Raw genomic sequence first — 23,054 nt, 5'->3', positions numbered from 1 at the left:
GAAGCTTTCAGTGGAAAACAACTAAAACTCTAACGTGTGTGTTTTATTTTGGTCCTCTAATCCAGTGTTTTTCCAACCACACTGGTGTTTCCGCGAGATACAGTCAGGTGTGACGTGGGAAATTATCACATTTCACATTTTTTCTACAAAAAACATTTGCTCTCACAGCGACAGTGTGTTGCAGAGTAATCATGTATAAATACTACAAGCACATCACATTATTCTATTTTTATCCAAGCTGCTTTTTTTTTGCTTTTAAGAGTAAAACCACATTAATAAAAGTTATTTTGCTATTAATATCTTGAAAAATAGATTTTTTTTTAATATAATTTTTTTTAAATGGCTCAAACCACAAACAAAAGAAAAGCTTTAGAGAAAACTCTGAGAAAAGTCGTCGTTCTTTAGACCAATTTCACATTTTGTTGTAAAAAAAACAACTGTGTTGCAGAGTAATCGTGTATAAATACTCTTCACCACTAGAGGGCAGCACATAACTTTGCCGGTGAAATGTAAAGTGACAGACGTCAGTGTGGTTCATCTCCACCTCCTGCTACCATCTTGTATCAAAGTACTGTGTCAGTGACAGTGATGGAGAAGTTTTTGAAAACCAGGATCTCAGCTCTTCATCCATCAGGTCCAGGTTTCACACTGAGGGAGGCACTATTAAAAAAAGTCCTTGCTTTCTGGATTTACTGGATTCCTGTTGATAAAACTTTGATGAGAAAGACTTTATATTGTTAATAGAGGCTACACAGTTTAACTTTTTAACATTTTCAGGTGGTGGTGGTGTGACTCCAGAGTTTTTCCAAACAAAAAGTGTTCCTTGGCTCAAAAAGGTTGAAAAACACTGATCTAATCTTCCATATTAGGAGAAACTTGTTTTCTCTGTTAAGGGGTTGGATTTCCTGAAGCCACAGCGACCAGGAACTGACGGAGGCTCACATGGTTCAACGTGATGTAGAAGCTGCAGCATGAATGTAAAGGCCAAAGGGATTTGTACATTTATTCTCTCAACTCCACACCCAGTGCAGGAAAACCATTGATTTATTTACTCAGCCTGCGATAAAACGTGTGTTTGAGGTTTTGTCCGTCGATTTTAATGTGAGAACATTCAACTGTCGGTTTCCAGCTGGGACTTAGATAAAGTTACAGAAACGTGACGACTCCAATAGAATCACAGGCACTTTGTTTAATGTCACAGTTGGTGTTAATGTAAAAGTGCAGGCAACATTTAAAATACATTTCTCTTACATTATTCCAAAAGAGCATTCAAGTAAAAAGTGTGTTCAAAAGTGAATGTAAATTTTTTTTATGTCTGAACAGCACCCCCTGCTGGAGGAGCACGGAATTGCTCAAAAAATATATTTTTATTCTTTTTTCCTCTTTATACAATTGATATAGTTGTTAGACTTTTAGAAGGAAACTAATAAATGTTATTTTTCCAGCTATTCATTTTTGAGATTCACATCATTTAAAAAGTGTTGAGATGAAAAAAAAAAATCATCTATTAAGACACAATCATCCAGTTTTCTGATCCTGACACTTTAAAAGGTTTTGTGATTAAATTCATTTTGTCTCCTGTAGTTTTCTTTCAACTTGTGTACAGGTGCATCACTTAAAACTAGAATATCAGTGCAAAGTCAATGTTTTCTCAATATAAACTGAACGGTTTCCAGCACTGTGATAAAAATAAAAAAAATAGCCTCTTATCAGACGAGATATAATATATTCTAATATTCTAATACTTTGAGACGTCTGGTTTTTTTTATTATCGTGCCATAGAAGGTCAAATTATAAAGCGTAAAACACAAAAATGCTTAAAAATTGATCATTTTATGTCGACTCAATCAAAGAAAATGTGGAATTATTATTATTTGAATCGAAATATGCGAATTAATTTCATTGCATTGTCTTTATTTAGATGCACCTGCACTGTTGCCCTCAGGCCTCCAATGGAAAATCACCGTGGAGGGTGAAAGTCTGGTCCCTTCACCACGTGACCCTCCTCTAATCCAGTGTTTTACAACCGCTGTTCCGCGGCACACTGGTGTTTCCTCCAGGTCGTCAGCTGAGCCGCGGGAAATTATCACATTTCACATTTTTTCTCAAAAAAACATTTGCTCTCACAGCGACAGTGTGTTGCAGAGTAATCATGTATAAATACTACAAGCACATCACATTATTCTATTTTTATCCAAGCTGCTTTTTTTTGCTTTTAAGAGTAAAACCACATTAATAAAAGTTATTTTGCTATTAATATCTTGAAAAAGAGATTTTTTTTAATATAATTTTTTTTTTTTAAATGGCTCAAACCACAAACAAGAGAAAACTCTGAGAAAAGTCGTCATTCTTTAGACCAATTTCACATTTTGTTCTAAAAAAAACAACTGTGTTGCAGAGTAATCATGTATAAATACTCTTCACCACTAGAGGGCAGCACAGAACTTTGCCGGTGAAATGTAAAGTGACAGACGTCAGTGTGGTTCATCTCCACCTCCTGCTACCATCTTGTATCAAAGTACTGTGTCAGTGACAGTGATGGAGAAGTTTTTGAAAACCAGGATCTCAGCTCTTCATCCATCAGGTCCAGGTTTCACACTGAGGGAGGCACTATTAAAAAAAAGTCCTTGCTTTCTGGATTTACTGGATTCCTGTTGATAAAACTTTGATGAGAATGACTTTGATGTCTTTGATGAGAATGACTTTGATGTCTTTGATGAGAATGACTTTGATGTCTTTGATGAGAAAGACTTTATATTGTTAATAGAGGCTACAGAGTTTCACATTTTAACATTTTCAGGTGGTGGTGTGCCTCCTGAGTTTTCCAAAGACAAAAGTGTGTCTCGGCTCAAAAAAGGTAGAAGAACCCTGGTCTAGATGGTGGAGAGGTTGAGGGCGGTGTAGACGAGGTTGGCGGTGGTGCAGAGGAAGCCGACCAGGTTGCAGAGGCTGGACATGCCGTGGTAGCGTCCGAAGGCGCCCTTCAGGACCCTGTACTTGGGGTCGCGCTCCCGGAGCTGGGCGTACGCCTCCTTCTGGCTGCCCAGGCCCACCTGCTGGCCCAGGCCGTGCTCCTGCTCCACCTCCCTCATCTGGAACATCACCCGGGTGGCCGCCGGCCCCAACCACTGGCCGTTCACGCCGGCCGCCACCAGCGCCACCAAGTACAGGCACATCTGGAAAGAAGGGAGTGAAGTGCAGAGCCTCTTTCACCCCATTGGCCTCCTGCTTCTACCCACTTTCTCCTTTCCGCCGTCATGCGGAGTTTATTTTTTCTCCTTTTCTAAAAGTGCCTCGAAGTGACGGCGTTGTATATGACGCCCGATAAAATAGAATGTGATTGATTTGAAGTCGAGCCACAGGCAAAAGGAAAAATGAGGATCTTCTGGGAAAGTGATGCCGATTTACTTCAAATGCTTCTTTTTATTTTGTATTTTTTAACCTATATTGCATTCCTTGAACTTTTCAAGAGACAAACGTGACAAACCGACGTTTTGATGGCTGCATTATGATCATGCACGTTTTAGTTTCTGTTTTTTTAACCGACGCCGTAGTAACGGATGTTTTTACCTCACTCACATGTTTCCACTGCTTCTTGTCACAGATCCTGACAGACACGTCGAGATGATGCCGAGTCAGCAAAGTAAAAGCATCTGTTACTATGTTGTCGGTCAAAAAAACCCAAACATGGATGTTTTGATATTTCGCTACTTAAAATTAGCATCTGGTCCCAGCGGACTGGTAAACCGGCGCCATTAAAAACTATTAAAAACTTCTCCTATAGCTGCTAGTTTTGTGAACACACAGACATCTCCAGACACTGTCGTGTGATTCTCACCTGCACAGTCTCATGCCAGTCCAGCAGCTCTCGGGGGTGATACACGGCGTACAGCGCCAGGCTGACGGCGGCGCTCCCCAGCAGGCAGTGGAAGTACACAGGAAACAGTTTACTCTGCACCAGGCCGAAGGTGTGACGCGTCACCTTCTGCACCAGGACGAAGCCTGCGAGGGGGGGGGAGTCAAACGTGGAGGGGACGGGGTGTTTAGATCTGAGGGGAAAGCTGGCGGTGCCTCGCAGCTGTGACTCCTCCCGCTTACCTGCGATGAAGGACACCCACACCTGCATGCCCCAGGAGAAGGAGAGCACCAGGAGGTGCAGCACTTTGACCAAGGCGGTCGGGTCTCCCTCCGTGGCCATCGCGGCGCTGCGAGAGAATAAAACCACACCGATTTAGTTCAAGTAACAAGTCTGGGACAGTAAACAAGATATAATCATATGTTACTGTGACGCAGGCTCATTTTTATGAGGTTAAAAGAGACTAATTTTGTTATAATCACACTCTTTTATACAAAATACCAGTAACACACTGGTATGTGCAGCAAAATTGTTTTACAGGAACACATTGAATATCGGTAAATCCGATTTTAGAGCATTCATAAAATGAGAAACAAGAATATCCTGATATTCAACAGGTTTCCTGTATAGAGTTTGTCACGGGGAAAACCACACTGGCAAAGTGAGATGAATCTAACAAAGCTTAATATATCCAAATACCTCACAGACATGTTTCATTTATTAAATAGTCCACAAACACACATAGGGGTGTACAGATGAATTTATTAATAATAACCCTGTTTCACGACTCTCAGAATCAGACATTCACTCTGACGGACGAGGAGCCCAATAGACTTTTATTTACCACTTTGTCGCGCCTCAAAGCGTCTGGAACTCTGGAAAAAACACTTAAAACGCTTTCCTCTGGCTGTCTTTATAAATACATTCTTAAATTATATCACGTCCATATTGGATTGGTATGTTTTGACTGTTTATCAACTCCTTTTAATTAGTTAATAGTTGGTTTTTTTTTTTGTTTTTTTGCTTGTTGCTCATTCACCATTTCTTATTTTTTTTTATTTCCATTCCTGCAATGTTTACTGATGGGGAGCATTTCACAACAGGCTTCTTTCCTCTTATTCAGTTTTGATTTGATCTTCTTGTAATTCAGACTTTAGAAACAACGAAGAAGAAGAAGAAGAAGAAGAAGAAGAAGAAGAAGAAGAAGAAGAAGAAGAAGAAGAAGAAGAAGAAGAAGACTTTGGAGATAAAGTGTCACTGCAGGCTGATCCTGCACATGTGCAGCAGCGCTGATAAAGTCCAGAGAAAGAGATAAGGCCGGGCCAATACAGTCAGGAAATAATCTCTCGTCACGATCCACGTAACAACTGGTTAAAACCAGAAGGGTTAGCAGAAGTCAGGACGGTAAAGTGGCGAAACTCCACTCGTTTAGCTCGGAAGCTAACCACCTTTAGCCTGCGAGCTAACACGAGTAGCAACAGTTTTGAGCCAACAAACGGCGCTTCTGCCCTCATTTCTAGATTCCTCCTGGACGGATCACATCGAAACAAAACATGTTTACACAAATACCGACTCACCTGTTTGCTTGACTCCCGCGTTAGTCGGAGAAAATTAAAATAAACGACGGCACAGTGCAAGGTTCAACCGCGTCCTGCCATAAACACAAGCCCCGCCCTTCGAGAACAGGCAGACCAATCAGATTCACGCTCAACTGAAGATTGGGATGTTTACGTTTCTCGTCCCGTCCATGACAACAAGCCCCGCCTCTTTGTAACAGATGAACCAATCAAACTCACGCCAAATGGATGCGTCGCTGTTAATTGGCTATATGGGATTGTTTACATCAATAGTCCCGCCTACTTGGGCTCCGCAACCGAATGCGCATTTACAGTATCGAGTTTGAGGTTTTATTTTACAACTTTGGTGTTCAAAACCTGTGTGAGAGCACATGAATGTCGGAGGAAAATGCTAAACAAACAAACGAACCAACAGAAGGATTGCGTATTTACCACTATGAATTAAATAATCTAAAACACTATTATGTGATCAGGATTTCCCTTACCCTTTCTTATCTTAATACACTTTTTAACTTGTTCAATCCCCTTTGAATGCATTACTTATTGCTTTGTTTGAATGTATCCCTGCTCTTTCTATGGCATGCTTCATGATGCACATAATGCAGTATGAACTACCTTGTGTCTGAATGAAGTAATTGGAAAAAGATTACACGTCCTAAAAACGTGTGTCCGTCTCATAAAATATGCAGTCTTTATTAAACAGCCTTGGGCTGTTTGTTTGTTTCTTTATCCTGCTGGATTTCTTTTCTATTCCAATCATTCCTCTGTTAAATGTATTATTCACTACGTCCTTATGCATTAATAATTCATAGCGTCTATAATTCTGTATGTTTTTCACTGTGTGGACTCTAAAACGCCAGTGTTCATTAGTCATGACTTGTGAACTATTTACACAATTGTAAAATACAAGCTTGGAATATCAAACAAATTAATATTTGATGAAGCAGGCCAGAGAGTGGAGTGCATATGGCAATAAATATGGTTATTTACAACAGCTACAATAATGTATATGTGCATTCAATAGAGCAAGGAGATACAGGAACTGATGCCTAACTCTGCTCTGCATGCTGCAATCTCCCTGGAACCTAACGTGGGTCATTACAGCGCTGCCCTGAACACACCTGTAGGCTAATATCCATTCATAGTCACAGCGCCACCTACTGGTAAGAGAGGAAGTTTGAAGAATTACATTTTCAGATCCCACATGGCCCCAAACGTTGTGACATCATGAGAATGGTAAGAATATGGAGCACACCAGGACACATACAAATGTATCAGAGTACCAGAGGGATAGGTACTCCCCTGGTACTCTGCTAGGAACTTGCATTGTAAAACACATCCGAGGTTGACGTCATTCAGTTCGCTGACAAATTACAGAATCCAGCAGGTATGTCTGAGTTCGTGCAAATCCTTCCTGATCAGCAGGTTTTAAAGGCATTACTGTGGACATTTAACCACACAGCAAATTCAATCATCTTATATTCATCGGAATTATTGTACTCTATTGTACGTTTTTATACTGTAGGAGAAATGAGCCAAAAAAAACAAACAAACCCAAAAACAAAACACAGAAGAAAACACACAGAAGAAATAGTGATGTAAATAGTGACGTCTGTAAAGAGACTGACATGAAGGTGAGCAGTTTCCATGTCATAAATTAACTTAAAAGGCATATTTGCAAGCATGTAGTATTTTGATGCCATTTTCTTTTAAATAAAGTGTTAAAATCTCTTCTGATTTGATAGAAACGCATTCATTTCTGTAGTTAAAATGTATACATTGACACATATTAGCCATAAGCACCTTATGTGATTATAATTGCTTTTGAGTATTTTAACTGCATTTGTATTCGGGTTGTTTTTATCCGTTCTTGCACGTTTACCTCTTTTGGGGGCGGGAGTTGATACTTTTCCTGACCAATCAAGCGCCCAGTACGGTCCGAACTGACCAATGAGAAGTGGCCTCGGCCAGACGTTGCGTTCGGGGACAGTCGTATAAAGCACAGCATCCTCCGTCGCTGGAACCATCGTAGACGTAAGATTACAAGATTGTAGCTCTGTATCTGGATACACCGTGGAGAAACACGGAACCCGGTCACTCCCTGTGGATTTTCTGCTCCGCCACATTCGCGATTTGTATTCATTTTCTGTGATCCATCGATTCTTACGGCTGTTAGCGTGTTAGCTGCTAGCAAGTAGTAGTAGCATTTTGGCGCTTTTAGTATCAGTCAGCGCCTCTTTGTCGCTATTGAAGGTGTTTAAAGGGATGAATCCGCTTGTAAATAATAAATGATTATTGATGTGTATGTGTGACAGAGTTAAAAAGATAATGAGCTGTGCTGTTTGGTTATAAATGATGGCGATGGATGCACGGATGTACAATTTAACAGTGCTCCCCGGTGTTTCGGATTTTCTGGATACCCAGTTAACTGGTGACTGACTTCCTTTCGCGTCCGTTTCGCGTGTAACAGCAGATGATAAATAAGACTCAGAAATGGTCGGACACTTCAAAACTTTATTGTAAATGGGATTAAAATGGCGTTCGCCCGGACAGGTATGGATTTCTGTTGCGTTTTAAACATCGGCTGTTACGAGCAGCAAGGAAAGCTAGAGGAAGTCGGTCACCAGTTAACAGGGAAACCACTTATCCCGAAGCACCGGGCAGTGGAACCCCCTCCCCACACACGCACACACACGCACACACAGAGATCTGTTTTCATTCATTCCTGACCACATTTTTAGATGCTTTTCATCATTACGCGTGTCTTTGTAGTTGTTTACTCCTCTCGTGTTGGGACATGTTTACACTTGTGGCGTCGTGGCCACACCCACAACCAAAATACTACAAATTTCACTCTGTAGTCTCACTGGCGTTTTTTTTTATGAATGGGCCTAAAGTATATTCACAACAGTCTGCACATGCAGGGACCCATGCAATCCAATGCATGTGGAATTATTATTATGGGATTATTATTTTGAAGCTTTTCCGAATGCTGTTGCATGCTGTTTTTAAATCCCAAAACTGTATTAATGCAGTTTTAGAAAATAGTTATAACTCCCGAACAATATTTTGCTGTGTTTATGGAACAAAAGTAACCATAATAATATGATTGAACAGTAATAGGGAAATTTGGCACGACGCACACTGCTTTCACATGGTCCCACTGTGTCCGTGTAATGTTTAAATCGCACGCGTAAACAACATGATAGCTGGGTTTGATTCCTACTTTGGAAGCCTTTCTTAGTCTGCATGTTTTCCCCGTGCTGTTTGCATTACTTCTAAATATTAAATGCCGAGTATGAGACTAAAAAGAAACTGCTGCGCCATCTCACGGAGGGACCAACGGGTGCTTTTCATTTGTCTTAGTTGACAAAGTTGCTTCATTCAAGGTGATTCCTGCAGGTTGTTGTCGGCTGGAAGCGACTCCAGCCCCCCTTGTGACCTCGAAACTAGATTACGTGGAGGCGACTGGTCTGACCTCGGACGTCGTCACGTGACCCCTTTGACCTCGTGTGTCCGATCATTAGCGTCTCCGTGAATTAATTCGGTTCACTCTCCCCTGCAGGGACACAATGGGACGCAGAAAGTCCAAGAGGAAGCCTCCGCCCAAGAAAAAGATGACGGGCAACCTGGACACCCAGTTCACGTGTCCCTTCTGCAACCACGAGAAATCCTGCGACGTCAAAATGTAAGTCGCCGCGCGTACGCGCCGTTTCTCAAACGCCCCCGACGAGCCGCCACTGAACTCGGGTGTTTTTCAGGGAACGGACTCGCAACACGGGAATCATATCGTGCAGCGTCTGCTTGGAGGAGTTCCAGACGCCTATCACCTGTATCCTTTTTGGAACGTCATCCTCACCAGACAAGGGTTTTAATTTAGCTTTAAATACATTCTTACGTGGCATTTATGCATGTTCAGAACAAAATAGACAATAATCACACTTTTTTTTGTCATTTATAGTGTAAAACGTCTCCTAATTGGTGAAATCTATCACTGGATTTCCATTGAAAAAATAAGAAACTGTCGGGTTGCAAAGGATTAAGGTTTTGGAGGTTTTTTTTTACTTCTCCATCCATGTATGTTCCTTCACTCCCCCCCTTCTCCTCACAGATCTGTCGGAGCCGGTGGACGTTTACAGCGACTGGATCGATGCCTGTGAATCAGCCAACCAGTAGTATAGTCTAACACCCCCCCCCCCCCCCCCCCCCCAACACACACTCTCCGACCTCACTCTCTGCCCCAGTGAATCACTTCCTGTTGAGCTGGCGCACGGTAGCCAAACATTCCTTTCTTTTATGTTTTTTTAACCCCCGTCCGATCTGAATGGTTCCTCTGGCTGGGCCGGAGTCGTCGTCGCCTCCTCGTTTTTAAATTGTCCATTAAATGTTTTCTTATCTTGTGTCAAGATGCTGTTGTTTTCCCCGATCAGACTTGTGTAATTATGTCGAAAAGCAAATCTCGTATTCCCTGCTGGCATTCGATTATCGTCCAAGTATTCAAATTCGTCTGAATATAAAACTTCCCCCCCCCCCCTTCATGAAATGTTGAAGATTCAGCTGGTATTACGCACAACGACCCACTCGACCATCTTTGTAGATTTTATATAGTGTAAAAACCCCATCATGTAAACACAAAATGTCCACAAAGTGTTTTTTTTTTCCCCCCAATCGTCTTATATTCCGACCAATCAAACCCGTTTCATAACACATTAAGCAATTCTAGTGCTGGATTTTATTTCCCTTTTAAAAACTCTACCATGTATTTCTACGATGCTGCTTTGGTGTATTTTTGGAGGTGCTGAAAATGACAAAAAAACAAAAAAAAAAATAAAGGCGGTTGTTGATTTTCGAGTGTTTTTATTGCACAAATGCCATATTTAGTGAAAGGCAAATAGAAAAGAATGATCAGGAAAGAAGTACAGTTAGAACAATGTTGAAACGTCAGTGCTGTTCTGCCTATCAGAGGGTAATTAATGATAAATTAATAAAAAAAAAAAAAAAATCCCCATTCCTATATGTAGTTTTGAAAGGAAGGTTAGGTTTAGAAACAATACAGTATAAAAAAATACATCCCAACACTAGGTGGCACAATACTACAAGGCCTAAATACTGGGTGCTTTCCACGGAGCAGAGCGAGAGAGCAGGCGCCACACAGAGACTGAATCCTTCCAACCCTGGAGTGTTACCGTCTCAATATTCAGAACTGGAAAGGTGGATCAGGACAGAGTGACTCACCAAATGTGAGAATTTCCACCAATGAGAGTAAAATAAAAACAACAATTTGAACTTGTACCTATCGGACTAATCACGACCATCAAAGCGCATGTCAGTGGGAGGGGCGTGTCGAGTCTTTAAAGGTAAAGTATTTGGATTTGGACTCTGACCGAACACGTCTGGCAACACTTGAAGTTTGTAGACTATTCCCTCGTGATCAGATCCAACAGAAGAGGTGCTGTTGCTCAAATAGATGCAAAAAGTTCATGTCCGATAGGAAAAAAAAGGTGACGTTTGATACGTAGCACAGTGTGTACCATCAGGGTGCTTAAGCGGATTATTCAAAAGGTACCTCGAAAAATCAAGGGTGCCTTTGGTGACTTTAAGGGTACCTTGGATCAATGGGAAGAAAAAACAAAAAGACGTCACAGTCCCGGGGCAGGACAGACTAAACAACCGTACGGAGACGATCCGAGGCGACCCTACCCTCTGGATAATGTTCCACTGTCAACCAGTCCTGCATTTCGTTGTAGATCTTACGTCAATTGCCAAAACCGTTTGATCGGATCCAACAGAAGAGGCTCATGTCCGACAAAAAAAAAAAGAAGCATGGGACCTCGGAAGATCAATCAGCGGACTTTACCAGGACACAGAACCGTCAGAAACCTTCGATCGACGGAAAAACACAAAGCGTCTCGTTCTCACTGGGACAAGACAGACTGAGCAACCGTACAAAGACAAATCGATCTCCTCTGGATGACGATCCACGATAAAACATTCCCGTCTCTCATGGAGGTCTCGCTTCAACCCTTCAAAGTACCGTCAAAGACGAATCCACGGAGGTCCTGCGCTCACAGCTCGACCGCCTCAACGCTTACTAGAAAACCGCATCGGCTTGAATGAAAATATTAAGTCAAAGTGCAAATGGAGCAAGAACACCGATTTGGAAGTTCAGCTCAGCTTCAAGGAGAGTAGAAATGTGTTCAAACGATTGAAGGAAAAACAACAACAAAGAGACTCCTGATGAGTGAAAGAGACTAAGAGGTTGACGAGAGCAACCTCGAACTGGAAACCGTCACACCGAGAGCAACTTGATAAAGTGCGGAACCGTCAAGTTTGGAATACCTTGTCAAAAAAACAAATCGTTCACAGGCGACTCTTCTCGCGGCAGTGAAAAGGCGTTCTGGGGTCATTTGGTGAATCTATAAAAAAAAAAACGGCAAAATCTTGGAGCTCTGCAGACGTGGACTCTTTGAGTTTTCACAGTTTTATAGCACCGACACGCGTTTCCTCTCGAGACGCGTTCGAATCATCACTGTTCAAACTGGACGTGAGGTAAAGTGACAGTTTAAAATCTCTAAGCTACAAACTAAAGTATAAAAGCTGTAGATATAAAAAAAAAAAAAAAATTCTATAAATAGCAACGGTGGATAAAACCCGACCTTCTCGAGGGTATTTTTAGTCGTAATCACGGTGACGGAAGTTGGCGGCCGCGGTACATTTTTTGACGCGAGGTCGGCGTAAACACTGGATTCCTAAGAGTGACAACATGGAGAGAGAGAGAGAGGGAGAGAGAGAGAGAGAGAGAGAGAGAGACGTGGACTGGGGACGGCGGTGACGTCAACGGGCGTTAAATAACAAGTTCGTGGTCGGCTGTCGGGAGTCGAAGCGAAGGGGAGCAGGGGTGAAGCCGTCCATTTTTTGGGGGGGTTGGGGGTGGGGGAGGGGTTCTTCCCCTTTCTAGTCAGAGTACTGGTTGTAGCCGTCGTACTCCACCTCGCCGCCGTTGTCGTAGCAGCCCTCGGCCGGGCTGGAGCAGTACTTGTTGTCGTAGACCTGGCGCGGCAGGCCGTAGGTGGTCATGCCCTGCTGCGACGCCACCTTGTTGGTGCCCATCTGCAGGGAGATGGTGGTGGTGTCGCAGTTCTCCAGCTCCAGCTTCTTGTCGAAGATGTGCCTCCTGGTTCCCGGAGCCGTCATGCCGGCCTGAGGAGGAGGAGGAGGAGGGTGGGGGTGGGGGTGTTAACGACTGAAGGCCGGGAACCGGTGAACCCGAGGAACCTCTTCTCACCTGGCTGGCCCCCTTGTTGGTGCCCATCTGCAGGCTGATGGTGGACTGGTCCACCGGGCTGTCCATGCAGATCTTGGAGTCGTACAGGTGGCGCCGCGTGCCGTACGAGGTCATGCCCTTCTGGCTGGCCAGTTTGTTGGTTCCCATCTGGAGACGAAGACAAACAAACCCAACGAGACACTTGTTACTGCGGTTGATGCCAGAAGTTCCAATTTCTTTGGGGTTTTTTTTGGGGGGGGGACAGAAAACACCACGAAACTTTTTCACATTTCTGAACTTTAAAGTGTTTTTCTCCTGATGAAGCTTCACTTCATTTGAACGCAACTCTCCAACTCCCACACCAGGAACCTGGTTCACCTGAACCAGATGTCTCTGGTCCGCCGTCCACACCAGGAACCTGGTTCACCTGAACCAGATGTCTCTGGCCCGCCGTCCACACCAGGAACCTGGTTCACCTGAACCAGATGTCTCTGGCCCGCCGTCCACACCAGGAACCTGGTTCACCTGAACCAGATGTCTCTGGCCCGCCGTCCACACCAGGAACCTGGTTCACCTGAACCAGATGTCTCTGGCCCGCCGTCCACACCAGGAACCTGGTTCACCTGAACCAGATGTCTCTGGTCCGCCGTCCACACCAGGAACCTGGTTCACCTGAACCAGATGTCTCTGGTCCGCCGTCCACACCAGGAACCTGGTTCACCTGAACCAGATGTCTCTGGTCCGTCGTCCACATGAGGCAGTTTTAGAAGCGTGAACATTTTTTATTTTTTTTTTTTAACATGGGTCCCAGAGTGGGGAAATTCTAAAACTGCGGCTCGTGGGGTTGAAGCCCCCCCCCACCCCCCAAAATGACGAGTTTCCACTTCAAACGTTGTCATGGAAACCAGGTCCAATATTCTTAATCGCCTTGTTTTAACACATTTCCTTTATTCCCTTGTGGAGCGCGATGAAATAAAAGTTGCTTCACACCTGCTGCAATAACTCCACTGCTATTGTTTTGAAATTTTAAAAAGTGACAGTGAAAATCTAAATTTGTTCTTATAGATCAGTGATGAATAAAAATTTTTTTTTTTAAACCAATAATTTCATACATGCTAAATGACAAACTCATTTAAATCATAAAGTCAATCATTATATTCCATGTTACTTAAAAACTAACTTACTTTGAGGGCTCTTAAGTGTTTTACCTAAAATCCAGCCAGGTTTTTTTTTTTTTCTTCTTCATTTAATGCCTAAATTAGTGCCTTTATATATGGATGGTTCCACTTTGAGGGAGACTGAGTCAAAGGTCAAAAATGTATTTCCATCATAATGAGGTCAGTTTTAATTAGATTGTCGTCAAAACAACCGCAACATGTTCCGTTTTCAATTCCCTGTGTGTCACATGATGCGGTGACGTCATTGTCCCGTTTTGCGGTTGGGGGGGGGTCAAAGGTCAAGTTTGTGTGTTTCCCCCCGCCGTCCGGCTCTGACCTGCAGGCCGATGACGTTGCGTCCCTCCCGCAGCTTCTCGGGAGCGAAGCGCCGCTGCTGCTTCTCGGCGTACTTCACCCCCAGGTCGTACTTGGACTGGAAACCTTTGGACTTGGCCTGACGGAGACAAATGGCCCCCGGAAAAAAAAAGAAGAAGAAGAAGAAGACGGAAGGTGGAGGATTACGGCCACAGCCAGAACTTTTTCACAGCCGTGTCGTTTTCGCGACAGGTGCTGTGACACGTCGGTGTGATTTTCGAGAACACAGAGGCGCAGATGTAAACAGATGTCACTGGAGAAACTCTGTGTGTGTGTGTGTGTGTGTGTCCTCACCATTCCAGCCAGAGCGATGAGTGTACTCTGGACCTGAGTGTGGTTGACATTCTCAAACAGATCGTTGGCTTCAAAGATGTCGTGTGGTTTCAGGCCGAACTCCGTGATTCCGCGGACAAAGTTCCCGATGTTTTCCAGCTGCAGACAAAAGCACGTATATAAAAGACTGCATTGACGACAACACACACTCTCTCTCACACACACACTGTGGTTACAATCGGGCCACTTCATGAGATCTGCCCTTTCGCCCAAACGCGGCGCACAAGTCCGCCTTGCGTACGTCTGTGATGTTGTGGCTCTGTTATGATCGTAGCCTCGGAAACCAAAATGTCACAGATCAAAGCGTAGAGATCAAAAGAATCCGTCCCGAGCGCCGGAGTCGACGACGACGTGCCGCGTCGCCGCAGATCCACAGAGTTCTCACCCCCGAAGTGCTCGTTCACGGGGGGGGGGAGGGAGACGTTACTACTCTGAAACGACCTCAAACACCCGCGACAGAGGAAGACGGGTGATATTTGCAAATTAAAGTGCCGTTTACGTACGTTTAATATTTCAAGTGAAAAAAAAAGTTTTTATTTGTGCATTTTTTTTTCCGGAGAAGTTTGGCGCTGACACAGCAACTTTCTGAAAACGATGTAGTTTCACTGTGGGGTCACTAGTGGGCGCCGTTATAAACAGTAACAATAGAAGTACACAGATATTCTAGTGGACAGACAATACATTTGGATTATTATGAGTGAATCAGCGATAACCGCCCCCCCCCCCCCCCCCCCTAAAAAAACCAAAAACATTGTTGTCATGGAAACGGATCTCAAAAAGCTCTGAAAGTTTTTATTTTTCATTTGAAATGTCATGTAAACTGGGCCTTATACCAACTAAAGTTATTTTGATGGCATAAGCTGAGGTTTGTAGCAGCTTTTTCCGATTTCAGTTTGTTGAAGATGTTTTTAATTTCATCCTATTGTTATATATATTATATATATATTATTTGGATATGCAGGTGAGGATCCATTTGATGTAATTCGCCAATTTGCTTACTATGGTCCAACATGATTTATTAGAATTTTATGTTTGACAGGAAGTCATGATGGAAAGAATAAAAAAAAAAGTTTTTTTTGGGTTTTTTTTAACCAACATCATGAGAACCTCATTTATCATAGATTCAGTTGGAACCAATTAAAATGAAGAAGCTTCAGCGGTTTGAAATATTGTCTTATAACATGGAGAAACAAAAAAAACATCTGGAAGTCGGAGAAATGATGCGTCTCGTCTTCTCGCAGTTTGAAAACGTGAATGTTTGTCCAATATGAAACAAACTTCCCTCCTCGTCGTCACAAAGTACCAAAACTGCGCTGAAGCTCTGCGGAGACTTTTCATCGGACAGGAGAGCAGATTCCTTTACCTGGTGCCAGTTCTGACTGGAGAGGTTGACCTTCCTCACCGAGCCGGGCTGCAGGACGTTGATGAGCCTGAGGAGGAGGAGGAGGAGGAGGAGAAAGGTCATTCCGGAGGAGGGTGGACAGAGACAGAGAGAGAGAGAGAGAGAGACTCCCGGTGTTCGTTCGTTCTCTCACTCGCACAGGACGACTCCGTCCTTCAGGCTCTCCATGAAGTTGTCCCCGATCTGTTTCCCCGTCACGTCTTCCATCCACAGCCTCAGCTCCTCTTCCTTCTGCCGGTCGTACTTTCCCGCCAACTGTGGGGGATGGAGGAGGGGGGGTGGGGGGTGGGGGGGGGGCAGACCGGAGGTATGGTTTTAGGAGGAAATATCCCAGAATCACCAGATTCTGCATTTGTACAATTCCTCCCCTTGTTGGGAAATGAAAAATCCTCCTCTCCGCTTCAGCATTTGAACGCACCACAATTACGAGCCAATCAGAGGCCGCCTCTCAAAGCCTACATCGACCACGTGGTGTCAATAGACCAATCACGTTGTGCAATACAAAAACCGGAAGTCGGTTTACGAGTGGAGAACTGGAGCAGATGGTTCGGCGAAGAAAAAAAAAATTATTCGACGACGGCCATTATTCACATTGTGGAGGCTTTGAGCGACGGCTCTGCTGGGCTTTCGCCCGTCTTCTCCGAAGAATTGATCGTCCAAATGACGGCTGGCGGCCTAGAACCACCAGCGGAGGTCAGATCTCAACTCTGAGCTCCGCTGACTCACTAAACGGCACTTTTAGTCCAGACGAATCCTCGTTACAGTCATTAGAGACACTGGAGGACTGGAGGACGGTGCCCTGGACTTCTAAAATGTTCAGAAATGCATGTGAAAGAGGAACAATTGTTCAGTTTCAGCAGCTAAAAACAAAAAAAACAAGTGGCGGAGAGCAGTTCAACAATGACTTTCTAGCTGAGAACTCAACTCTGCGCTCAGAACCTCCTGAAGGGTCGGGACGACGTTTGAGAAAGTCTTTGGACGACGTGCAACTGCACTGATGGATTTAAACAATTTACAGTCTATTTTAATGAGTTTCTTCATGGATTTCCGACTTTCTAAGCGTGTAAACCAGTGGCGCTAAACACGAAGCCTGTCGGCCAGCGAGAGGCTCCAGTCCAGCCCAGAACCAAGAAAATTGTACAAATCTCTAAGAAATCATTGATTTTTTATGAAGCAATTTCCAAAAAGAAGGGCGAGTTTGTAGAAACATGCATATAGGAGAAGAAATCTGCTCATTTCATTGTATTTCACACCAAAAAACCATCATTCAAATTGGCCTCGTGTTGAGACTGTAGTCATTTTCCGTAGTAGTTGTGAAAATAGACATTTCCACTCCGTAAACTCTGTCCCACAAAGAAAACACTTTCTATGTAGTTCATTATGGACATACAAGCTGAATAATCCTAATCCAAACCTTAATCTGCAGAGAAATGTGGCGCCAGGAACGTCTCGTCCTTTAAAATCATCTTTCATTTCAACTCTTTACTGTATTTTCATACCAAAGCACCTTTCAGACACGTGCTGCAGAGATCACAGGCGCTTAGAGTAAAAAAAAAACGTACACACAAGAAGTCTGCGCTTCGCTTTAACGGCTTCAGGTACGTTCTGGTCTCGTCAGGCGTAAGAAAGAAATGAAAAAGGCCTGTGGACATTCCTGCATGCAGAAACTCTCTTCCCCCTCTCCTCCTCCTGTGTTTCCTTATTGGCAGAGACACGCTGCCCTAATACTTGGAATACTGGCGTCGGGTTTAAGGGCCCCACACACACACACACACTTTTTCCCGAATGTTCTGCAGATAAGTCTTCTCAGTCTGGGGTCGGCGTCCAACACAAACAAGTATTTCAAAGCAGCAGGATCGCTGGGCTTCCAGTCCATCACACCAAACTTGGGAGAAACAGCTCTTCCCCCCCCCCCACACCCCCACCCTCACATTTCTCCCCCACTCGTCACTCTCTTTCCAGAATCTGCCCTTTTACAGAGAGTTTTGCTCTCCTGTCTGATATTTTCTGCCTCCAGTCGGTGCACATCAGTCCAGATCCACCACATCCTGGATCAGAGACAGAAGAGAAGCCGGAACGTTGACGAGCGTCCGGCTTCTCCCGGAGGAACCGGCGGAACCGGAGCTCCCGTTGCGTAACACGGTGAGACGGTAAAGATGAAATATGCCCCCCGTCAGGTGACGCAGCGCCCCCGTCACACACGGCCAAGTAAGGCTGCAGCAGGCAAACTCAACTTTTTTTTTGTTTGGTTTTTTCTTTTCAGGAATTTTTTTACTTTTGTTGAAGTCGCTTTGTGTTCCTGCTTTGATCTAAACGGTTATTTCCCCTCGTCGCCGAGCACTTTACTCCCACATTTTAATAAAGGGGTGTCAAACTTAAAGCCCGTCGGCTGGAACCCGCCGACCACAGCTTTTTTTTTTTTTTTTTTTTTTTAACATTTCACTGCATTTTGTACCAGAAAGTCTCATTAAAATTTGACTGATGTCGAGATTGTAGTTATTTTCTTGATCAACTGTTTGGTCATTTCTGAAAATACAGACATTTTCACCACGTACACTCTGCGTCACAACAAAAGACCAACTTTAGAGTTTAAATTTAGAGGACATTAAGGCGCCATTTCGGCAGAAACTGGGCTGAATGTGGCCCCGGAGCCAAAACTGCTGCTCGAAAAACAAACAAAAGATCAAAGCGAATCTCTGAAAATGAGTGAAGCTGTGAATTAAAGAGTGATTCTGATCGTCGGTGTGCCTCTGGGCACCACCGTGGCATTTTACACTTGTAATTTGACACCACATCATCATAGCCTCATTTTATTTGGCCTTTGTCCAAAAATCATTATACTTTTTTTCCCCCCCACAAAGGAATGCAGCTTGTAATTGATATTTTTAGCTCATGTTGACAGCTGAGCTTGCCGAAATGTGTCGACGTGAACAAAATCACTGGCCTCCACCTCGTTTCTACCAATAAGTTCAAAACCGTCGTCGACTCTCTGATCACCTTTAACACTTAAAAACTCAATAACCCCTGAAAGTATATATAAAAAAAAAGACCTGAGATTTAACACTAAAACCCACAATCACCTATAGAAATGCAGTTTCAGCAATTCAGTCTCATGACTTAATTCTTTAAATGGAATTTAGTAGGGAAAATGGATAAATAAATAATAAATAATATTTGCATTCAACTTTAAATGCGTGAATTTCAAAGTGCTAAAAACCAATATAGGCTAAAAGCAGCAATAAACAACAGTAAAAGCAAAAACACTCAATGGAAAACTAAGGTTTTAAAACAGGAATGTTTAAAATAAAAAAGTTTCAACACAAGAGAACTTGGCGAGGAAACGTACAAAAATATACCGTTATCCAACTTGTAATGTAAACGTCAGCGTGTTTGTTGGTTCCGCCTTTGGAAGACGCAATAAAAGCAGAAAAATATGAAAAACTGTGGAATTTGACAAAAGAGGGACGATTAATTGACGGCACTTATAAAAAGAAAGACTCGTTTCTGGATTCACGGTTTAAAAACTAGAGTAGAATCAGAACTTTTCTCCTGGTTAAAGTCTTGCGAGCATAAACTGTCACTTATTTCACGTCACTGGTCTTTGTGACGTCACTGTTCTTTGTGACATCACAGCTTTGTGTCGAGCGTCTCGGCTTGGAAAGAAGAAAACAACGTTTGAATTCACGACTGAAAATGTTGAGAAGATTTCCAGGTCAAGTCTGGGAAAGGAGAACGTGCGAGTGTCTCCACGTTGTTTGTTTGAGATCACGGCGCCCCCTGCTGACGGCGTTCCTCCGCCTGCGTTCCGTCACCGGTGTTTCTGCTTCGCCGTCGACTCGCCAGTAAACTGTTTACACCAAGGGGACACTTTCTCAACGTCCACGCCGGAGGGCCGTCTCTCCTTACAAGGCCATCAGATGTTCCCGCCGTACCTGTGGCCGACGTCACGCCGCTGGAACGAAGAACTAAATAACCCCCCCCCCCCCCCTCCCCCTAACCCCCCCCCCCCCACCCTTCAGTCTGAACGTTCTGCTTTAGTCACATGTACCGAGGTCAAGAAGCCATATGGGAAAAAAAGAAACTGCAGATTTATGTCTATTTAAATTCCGTTTCTTTCATATATTTTTACATGTTTGGATTTTTTTTTAAACAGTGCGATTTTCCATATAGCCGTTTAAAATATAAGCTGTATTTGGAGGTGCTCTGTGACCTCACTCACCCTTTTATTCTGATAAACTTCCCACTAATTAAGCCGTTATAGTTCGTATGGATGGAAAATCAGCTCAGGCGCGTCAAAACGCACCAAAAAAACAAAAAAAAAGCCTTAAAATTCTACTTAAAAGTCAATTTGTGAAACTTTATCCAGCTGTGCAGAAACCGCTTCAAAAGTTAAAGGCGTGTAAAATGTCCGTAATGCCACTCGTGGGCACTAGGCGGCAGTAGCGAGTCTTTTTACAGGCGGTTTGTGCAACATGGAGTAAAAAGCTACGCGTCTGGAGAGAAGAAAGATAAACTACTTTAAAACAGTCAAGTCATGACGACGTGAACTGAATCATGTTCAAATTTAACATCTTGACTCGTTTAGTTTTAACTCTGGAAACAGAGAAACTATAAAGTCGGGAAATACGATTACGTACATTAGAAGTGGCAGTATTTGATTACTTTAACGACAATAAATCAGTTAACAGACTTTAACTTGGAGCTGCAGGCGGGTCACACGGCAGGTTGATAACGACGCAACAATTAAGTGAAAGGAGGAGTTTTTGTCTCGCAGGAGGACGAAAGTCGTCTCTTCACTGAGAGACGACGTGGGTCTGAGTCGTCTCGTCACTTCCACGATCGTTTTCACTCATAAAACCACGGTTACAGCCGTGGAATATGTTTCTGTAACCTGTTGATTCATTCTGGGGGGAAAGAGAAGGAACTAAATCGCAAAAATAAAACAAAATTGTACTGATTTCCGATGGTTTTTCCTTGGAACATAGTGGATTCTACACAGGAATCAGGGAGAAACTGACAGATAATGTCAAGATTTTCACAAAAAACGAGTTGCTACCAACAGACGTGACGACGATCTCAACGTTAAGCCAATTTCAGGTCAACCTCCAGGTGCAAACATCTGGACGGGAGCGAGTCGCAGGCCGGGTGTGACCCCGGTGTTTGACCCCGGCTGACTGGAGGTTAAAACATTAAAGCTTCAAACACATTTTATAGAAGTGGAGAGAAGCCACACGTACAAACTCTGGTTTTTCACTCGTTTACAGAATGAAGCGCGCGTTAAAAACAACGACTGACTTAATAAATAGTCGTTCATTCCTGTGATTTCAACAATACAAGTCGACCTTTCCCCCCCTTCCTCCCTCTCAGACCAACTCGATTCCTCATCACATTATTTGGCCACTAAATCCTGATTCCAGCTCCAAAAATAAACCAGAACAGTCAAATTCACTGGGGGTTTTTTGTTTGGGAGCAGAACTGGAGGCGATCTAAACATCGACGGATTGTTTCGGAAATGAAAGAGTAATCCTTGGATTTCATTTCTCATCTTGTTGAACTGGAGAAATCCTCACGTGTGGCCAGTGACGCATGAGAGCTGAGATTTCAAGTGCAGAAATAAACGAGGAGTCAAACTTCTCTGCTTTCTCTTTCTGGAAGCGGCCAATTCTTGTATTATACCCAGAATGACACGTTTTTAAGTAGAATTCTGTGTCGTTTGTTGGTTTTTGACTGAAAACGAGTCACGTGCATCCACATAGTTAATGTGTGCAAACATTTTTGAAGCAGAAGAGGAATCATGCAAACAAAACGAGTCAGAAATTAACACATTTCAGAGCCCGTGCTTGAGTAAAGCGCGTATTTTTGGCAATCTGAACAACATTTTCTTAGATTAAACTGAGAATAAGCTGATTAAACTGAGGAACCGACAAAAATCACGTGTTTTGTTTTGTTTTGTTTTGTTTTTTTTAAACCACAAACGCCCATTTGCGTCCATCGTTTCCTGCTCCGAGGGTCAAAGAACGTCCATTTAGGAGCGTTTCAGAGCAAAACGACGCGTCATTTCACTGAGAGGAACCGCTGGACGCCGCCAACGAGCCTCCATCGACTCCACCTGCGCAGGAAAAGCTGCAGATCAAATGAAAAAAAAAAAAAACAGAGGAAGAGAAACGCGGAGAGCTCACCTTGCTCTTGACCTCCGCGGAGAGGCCGAAGGCCGGGCCGCTCCTGAAGTGTGTGGACATCCTGCCTTCTGTTTGCACAAAGCGGAGCTTTAAGGAACGGAGAGGCAGGTTCCAGCTGTTCGGTCCGCGGAGGAGGAGGAGAAGCACGGGGATAAAAACAAGAAGGGAGAAAATCCGCTGAAAAAACTAAACAGAAAAAAAAAAGAAACAAAACTCCGTGCGTCTTTTCTTTCTTAATAATAATAATAATTTAAAAAAAAGAAGCCCAGACGCAGCGGCGTGGTTCGGTTTCTCGTCTCTCCAGAGGCTCCCCGACAACTTTCCGACACTTTTCTGAATCTTTTTTAAACTCTTCCCATGTGTGCGCGCTCTGATTGGCTTGCGGGCGCGCGCCGGTCGCGCGCACGGAGCGGACCAACCGGCGCGCGCCCTGCGCACCCGGGGGCGCTGGTGATGTCACCGCTCCGGCATTGAAACGCGGCCTCAGTTTTTCCAGAGGAAGAGGAGGGACGAGGCGGCGCGCGCCGAGGAATCAGTCAGAGGTGACGTCACGTCCAGGACGGCCCGACGAGTTGTTCAAGTGACCAGCTAGTTATTGACAAAGTGACCAGCTGGTTATTGACAAAGTGACCAGCTGGTTATTGACAAAGTGTCGAATTGTAACAGATTTGATAGGAAGAGAGAATTATTTGATTAGATTCTTATTATTTTATTGATTCACTTGATCGGTTTGTTTCACAACCTGTTAAAATATACAGATGATTTAATGTCACGTAAAGTGGACGGGTGAATAAAATATCTGAAATATACATCCATCCATCCATCCATCCATCCATCCATCCATCCATACAAAGAACAAATAACTCATCATCCATCCATCCATCAAACCAACAATTCATCATCCATCCATC

At 43.7% G+C, this 23,054-nt stretch overlaps 3 protein-coding genes across 4 annotated transcripts; 1 reads left to right on the top strand and 2 right to left on the bottom strand.

Moving 5' to 3' along the window:
- Window positions 1-1,174: 1,174 nt before the first annotated feature.
- tmem205 (transmembrane protein 205) lies at window positions 1,175-5,525 on the bottom strand. The gene is made up of 4 exons (XM_080512153.1): window positions 5,434-5,525; window positions 4,099-4,205; window positions 3,839-4,002; window positions 1,175-3,176 (listed from the first exon to the last, which is right to left on the bottom strand). The coding sequence occupies exons 2-4, from the start codon at window positions 4,196-4,198 to the stop codon at window positions 2,874-2,876; spliced, it is 567 nt and encodes a 188-aa protein (XP_080368279.1). The 5' UTR covers window positions 4,199-4,205; window positions 5,434-5,525; the 3' UTR covers window positions 1,175-2,873.
- A 1,877-nt stretch (window positions 5,526-7,402) lies between these two features.
- On the top strand, window positions 7,403-10,277 carry elof1 (elongation factor 1). Its single transcript, XM_080512158.1, has 4 exons — window positions 7,403-7,467; window positions 8,999-9,121; window positions 9,195-9,265; window positions 9,545-10,277. Exons 2-4 carry the CDS (start codon window positions 9,006-9,008, stop codon window positions 9,607-9,609), a joined length of 252 nt encoding a protein of 83 aa, XP_080368284.1. The 5' UTR covers window positions 7,403-7,467; window positions 8,999-9,005; the 3' UTR covers window positions 9,610-10,277.
- A 2-nt stretch (window positions 10,278-10,279) lies between these two features.
- Window positions 10,280-22,456, bottom strand: cnn1b (calponin 1, basic, smooth muscle, b). Of its 2 annotated transcripts, XM_080512143.1 has the most exons (7): window positions 22,144-22,456; window positions 16,098-16,219; window positions 15,926-15,992; window positions 14,524-14,661; window positions 14,192-14,308; window positions 12,719-12,865; window positions 10,280-12,633 (listed from the first exon to the last, which is right to left on the bottom strand). In XM_080512143.1, the coding sequence occupies exons 1-7, from the start codon at window positions 22,201-22,203 to the stop codon at window positions 12,388-12,390; spliced, it is 897 nt and encodes a 298-aa protein (XP_080368269.1). In that variant the 5' UTR covers window positions 22,204-22,456; the 3' UTR covers window positions 10,280-12,387. The 2 variants fall into 2 exon arrangements, with proteins under 2 accessions (XP_080368269.1, XP_080368268.1); XM_080512142.1 differs by having other exon boundaries at window positions 10,280-12,865.
- Between the last annotated feature and the right edge of the window lie 598 nt (window positions 22,457-23,054).

The sequence above is a fragment of the Blennius ocellaris genome (assembly GCF_963422515.1).
Source record: "Blennius ocellaris genome assembly, chromosome: 16".
Taxonomy (NCBI): domain Eukaryota; kingdom Metazoa; phylum Chordata; class Actinopteri; order Blenniiformes; family Blenniidae; genus Blennius; species Blennius ocellaris.
This window is presented reverse-complemented; position numbering and strand designations above follow the sequence as displayed.

What these genes read in the sequence shown, in the direction of transcription:
- cnn1b (XM_080512142.1), bottom strand. Translation starts at nt 22,203, where the DNA reads ATGTCCACACACTTCAGGAGCGGCCCGGCCTTCGGCCTCTCCGCGGAG. An exon ending in CCAGTCAGAACTGGCACCAG is followed by an intron (nt 14,662 to 15,925) that starts GTAAAGGAATCT and finishes TTTTGTCTGCAG; the next exon opens with CTGGAAAACATCGGGAACTT. An exon ending in GCAACGTCATCGGCCTGCAG is followed by an intron (nt 12,866 to 14,191) that starts GTCAGAGCCGGA and finishes CTTCGTCTCCAG; the next exon opens with ATGGGAACCAACAAACTGGC.
- tmem205 (XM_080512153.1), bottom strand. Translation starts at nt 4,198, where the DNA reads ATGGCCACGGAGGGAGACCCGACCGCCTTGGTCAAAGTGCTGCACCTC. An exon ending in GTGGGTGTCCTTCATCGCAG is followed by an intron (nt 4,003 to 4,098) that starts GTAAGCGGGAGG and finishes CCCCCCTCGCAG; the next exon opens with GCTTCGTCCTGGTGCAGAAG. An exon ending in ACTGGCATGAGACTGTGCAG is followed by an intron (nt 3,177 to 3,838) that starts GTGAGAATCACA and finishes CCTTCTTTCCAG; the next exon opens with ATGTGCCTGTACTTGGTGGC.
- elof1 (XM_080512158.1), top strand. Translation starts at nt 9,006, where the DNA reads ATGGGACGCAGAAAGTCCAAGAGGAAGCCTCCGCCCAAGAAAAAGATG. An exon ending in AAATCCTGCGACGTCAAAAT is followed by an intron (nt 9,122 to 9,194) that starts GTAAGTCGCCGC and finishes GGTGTTTTTCAG; the next exon opens with GGAACGGACTCGCAACACGG. An exon ending in GTTCCAGACGCCTATCACCT is followed by an intron (nt 9,266 to 9,544) that starts GTATCCTTTTTG and finishes TTCTCCTCACAG; the next exon opens with ATCTGTCGGAGCCGGTGGAC.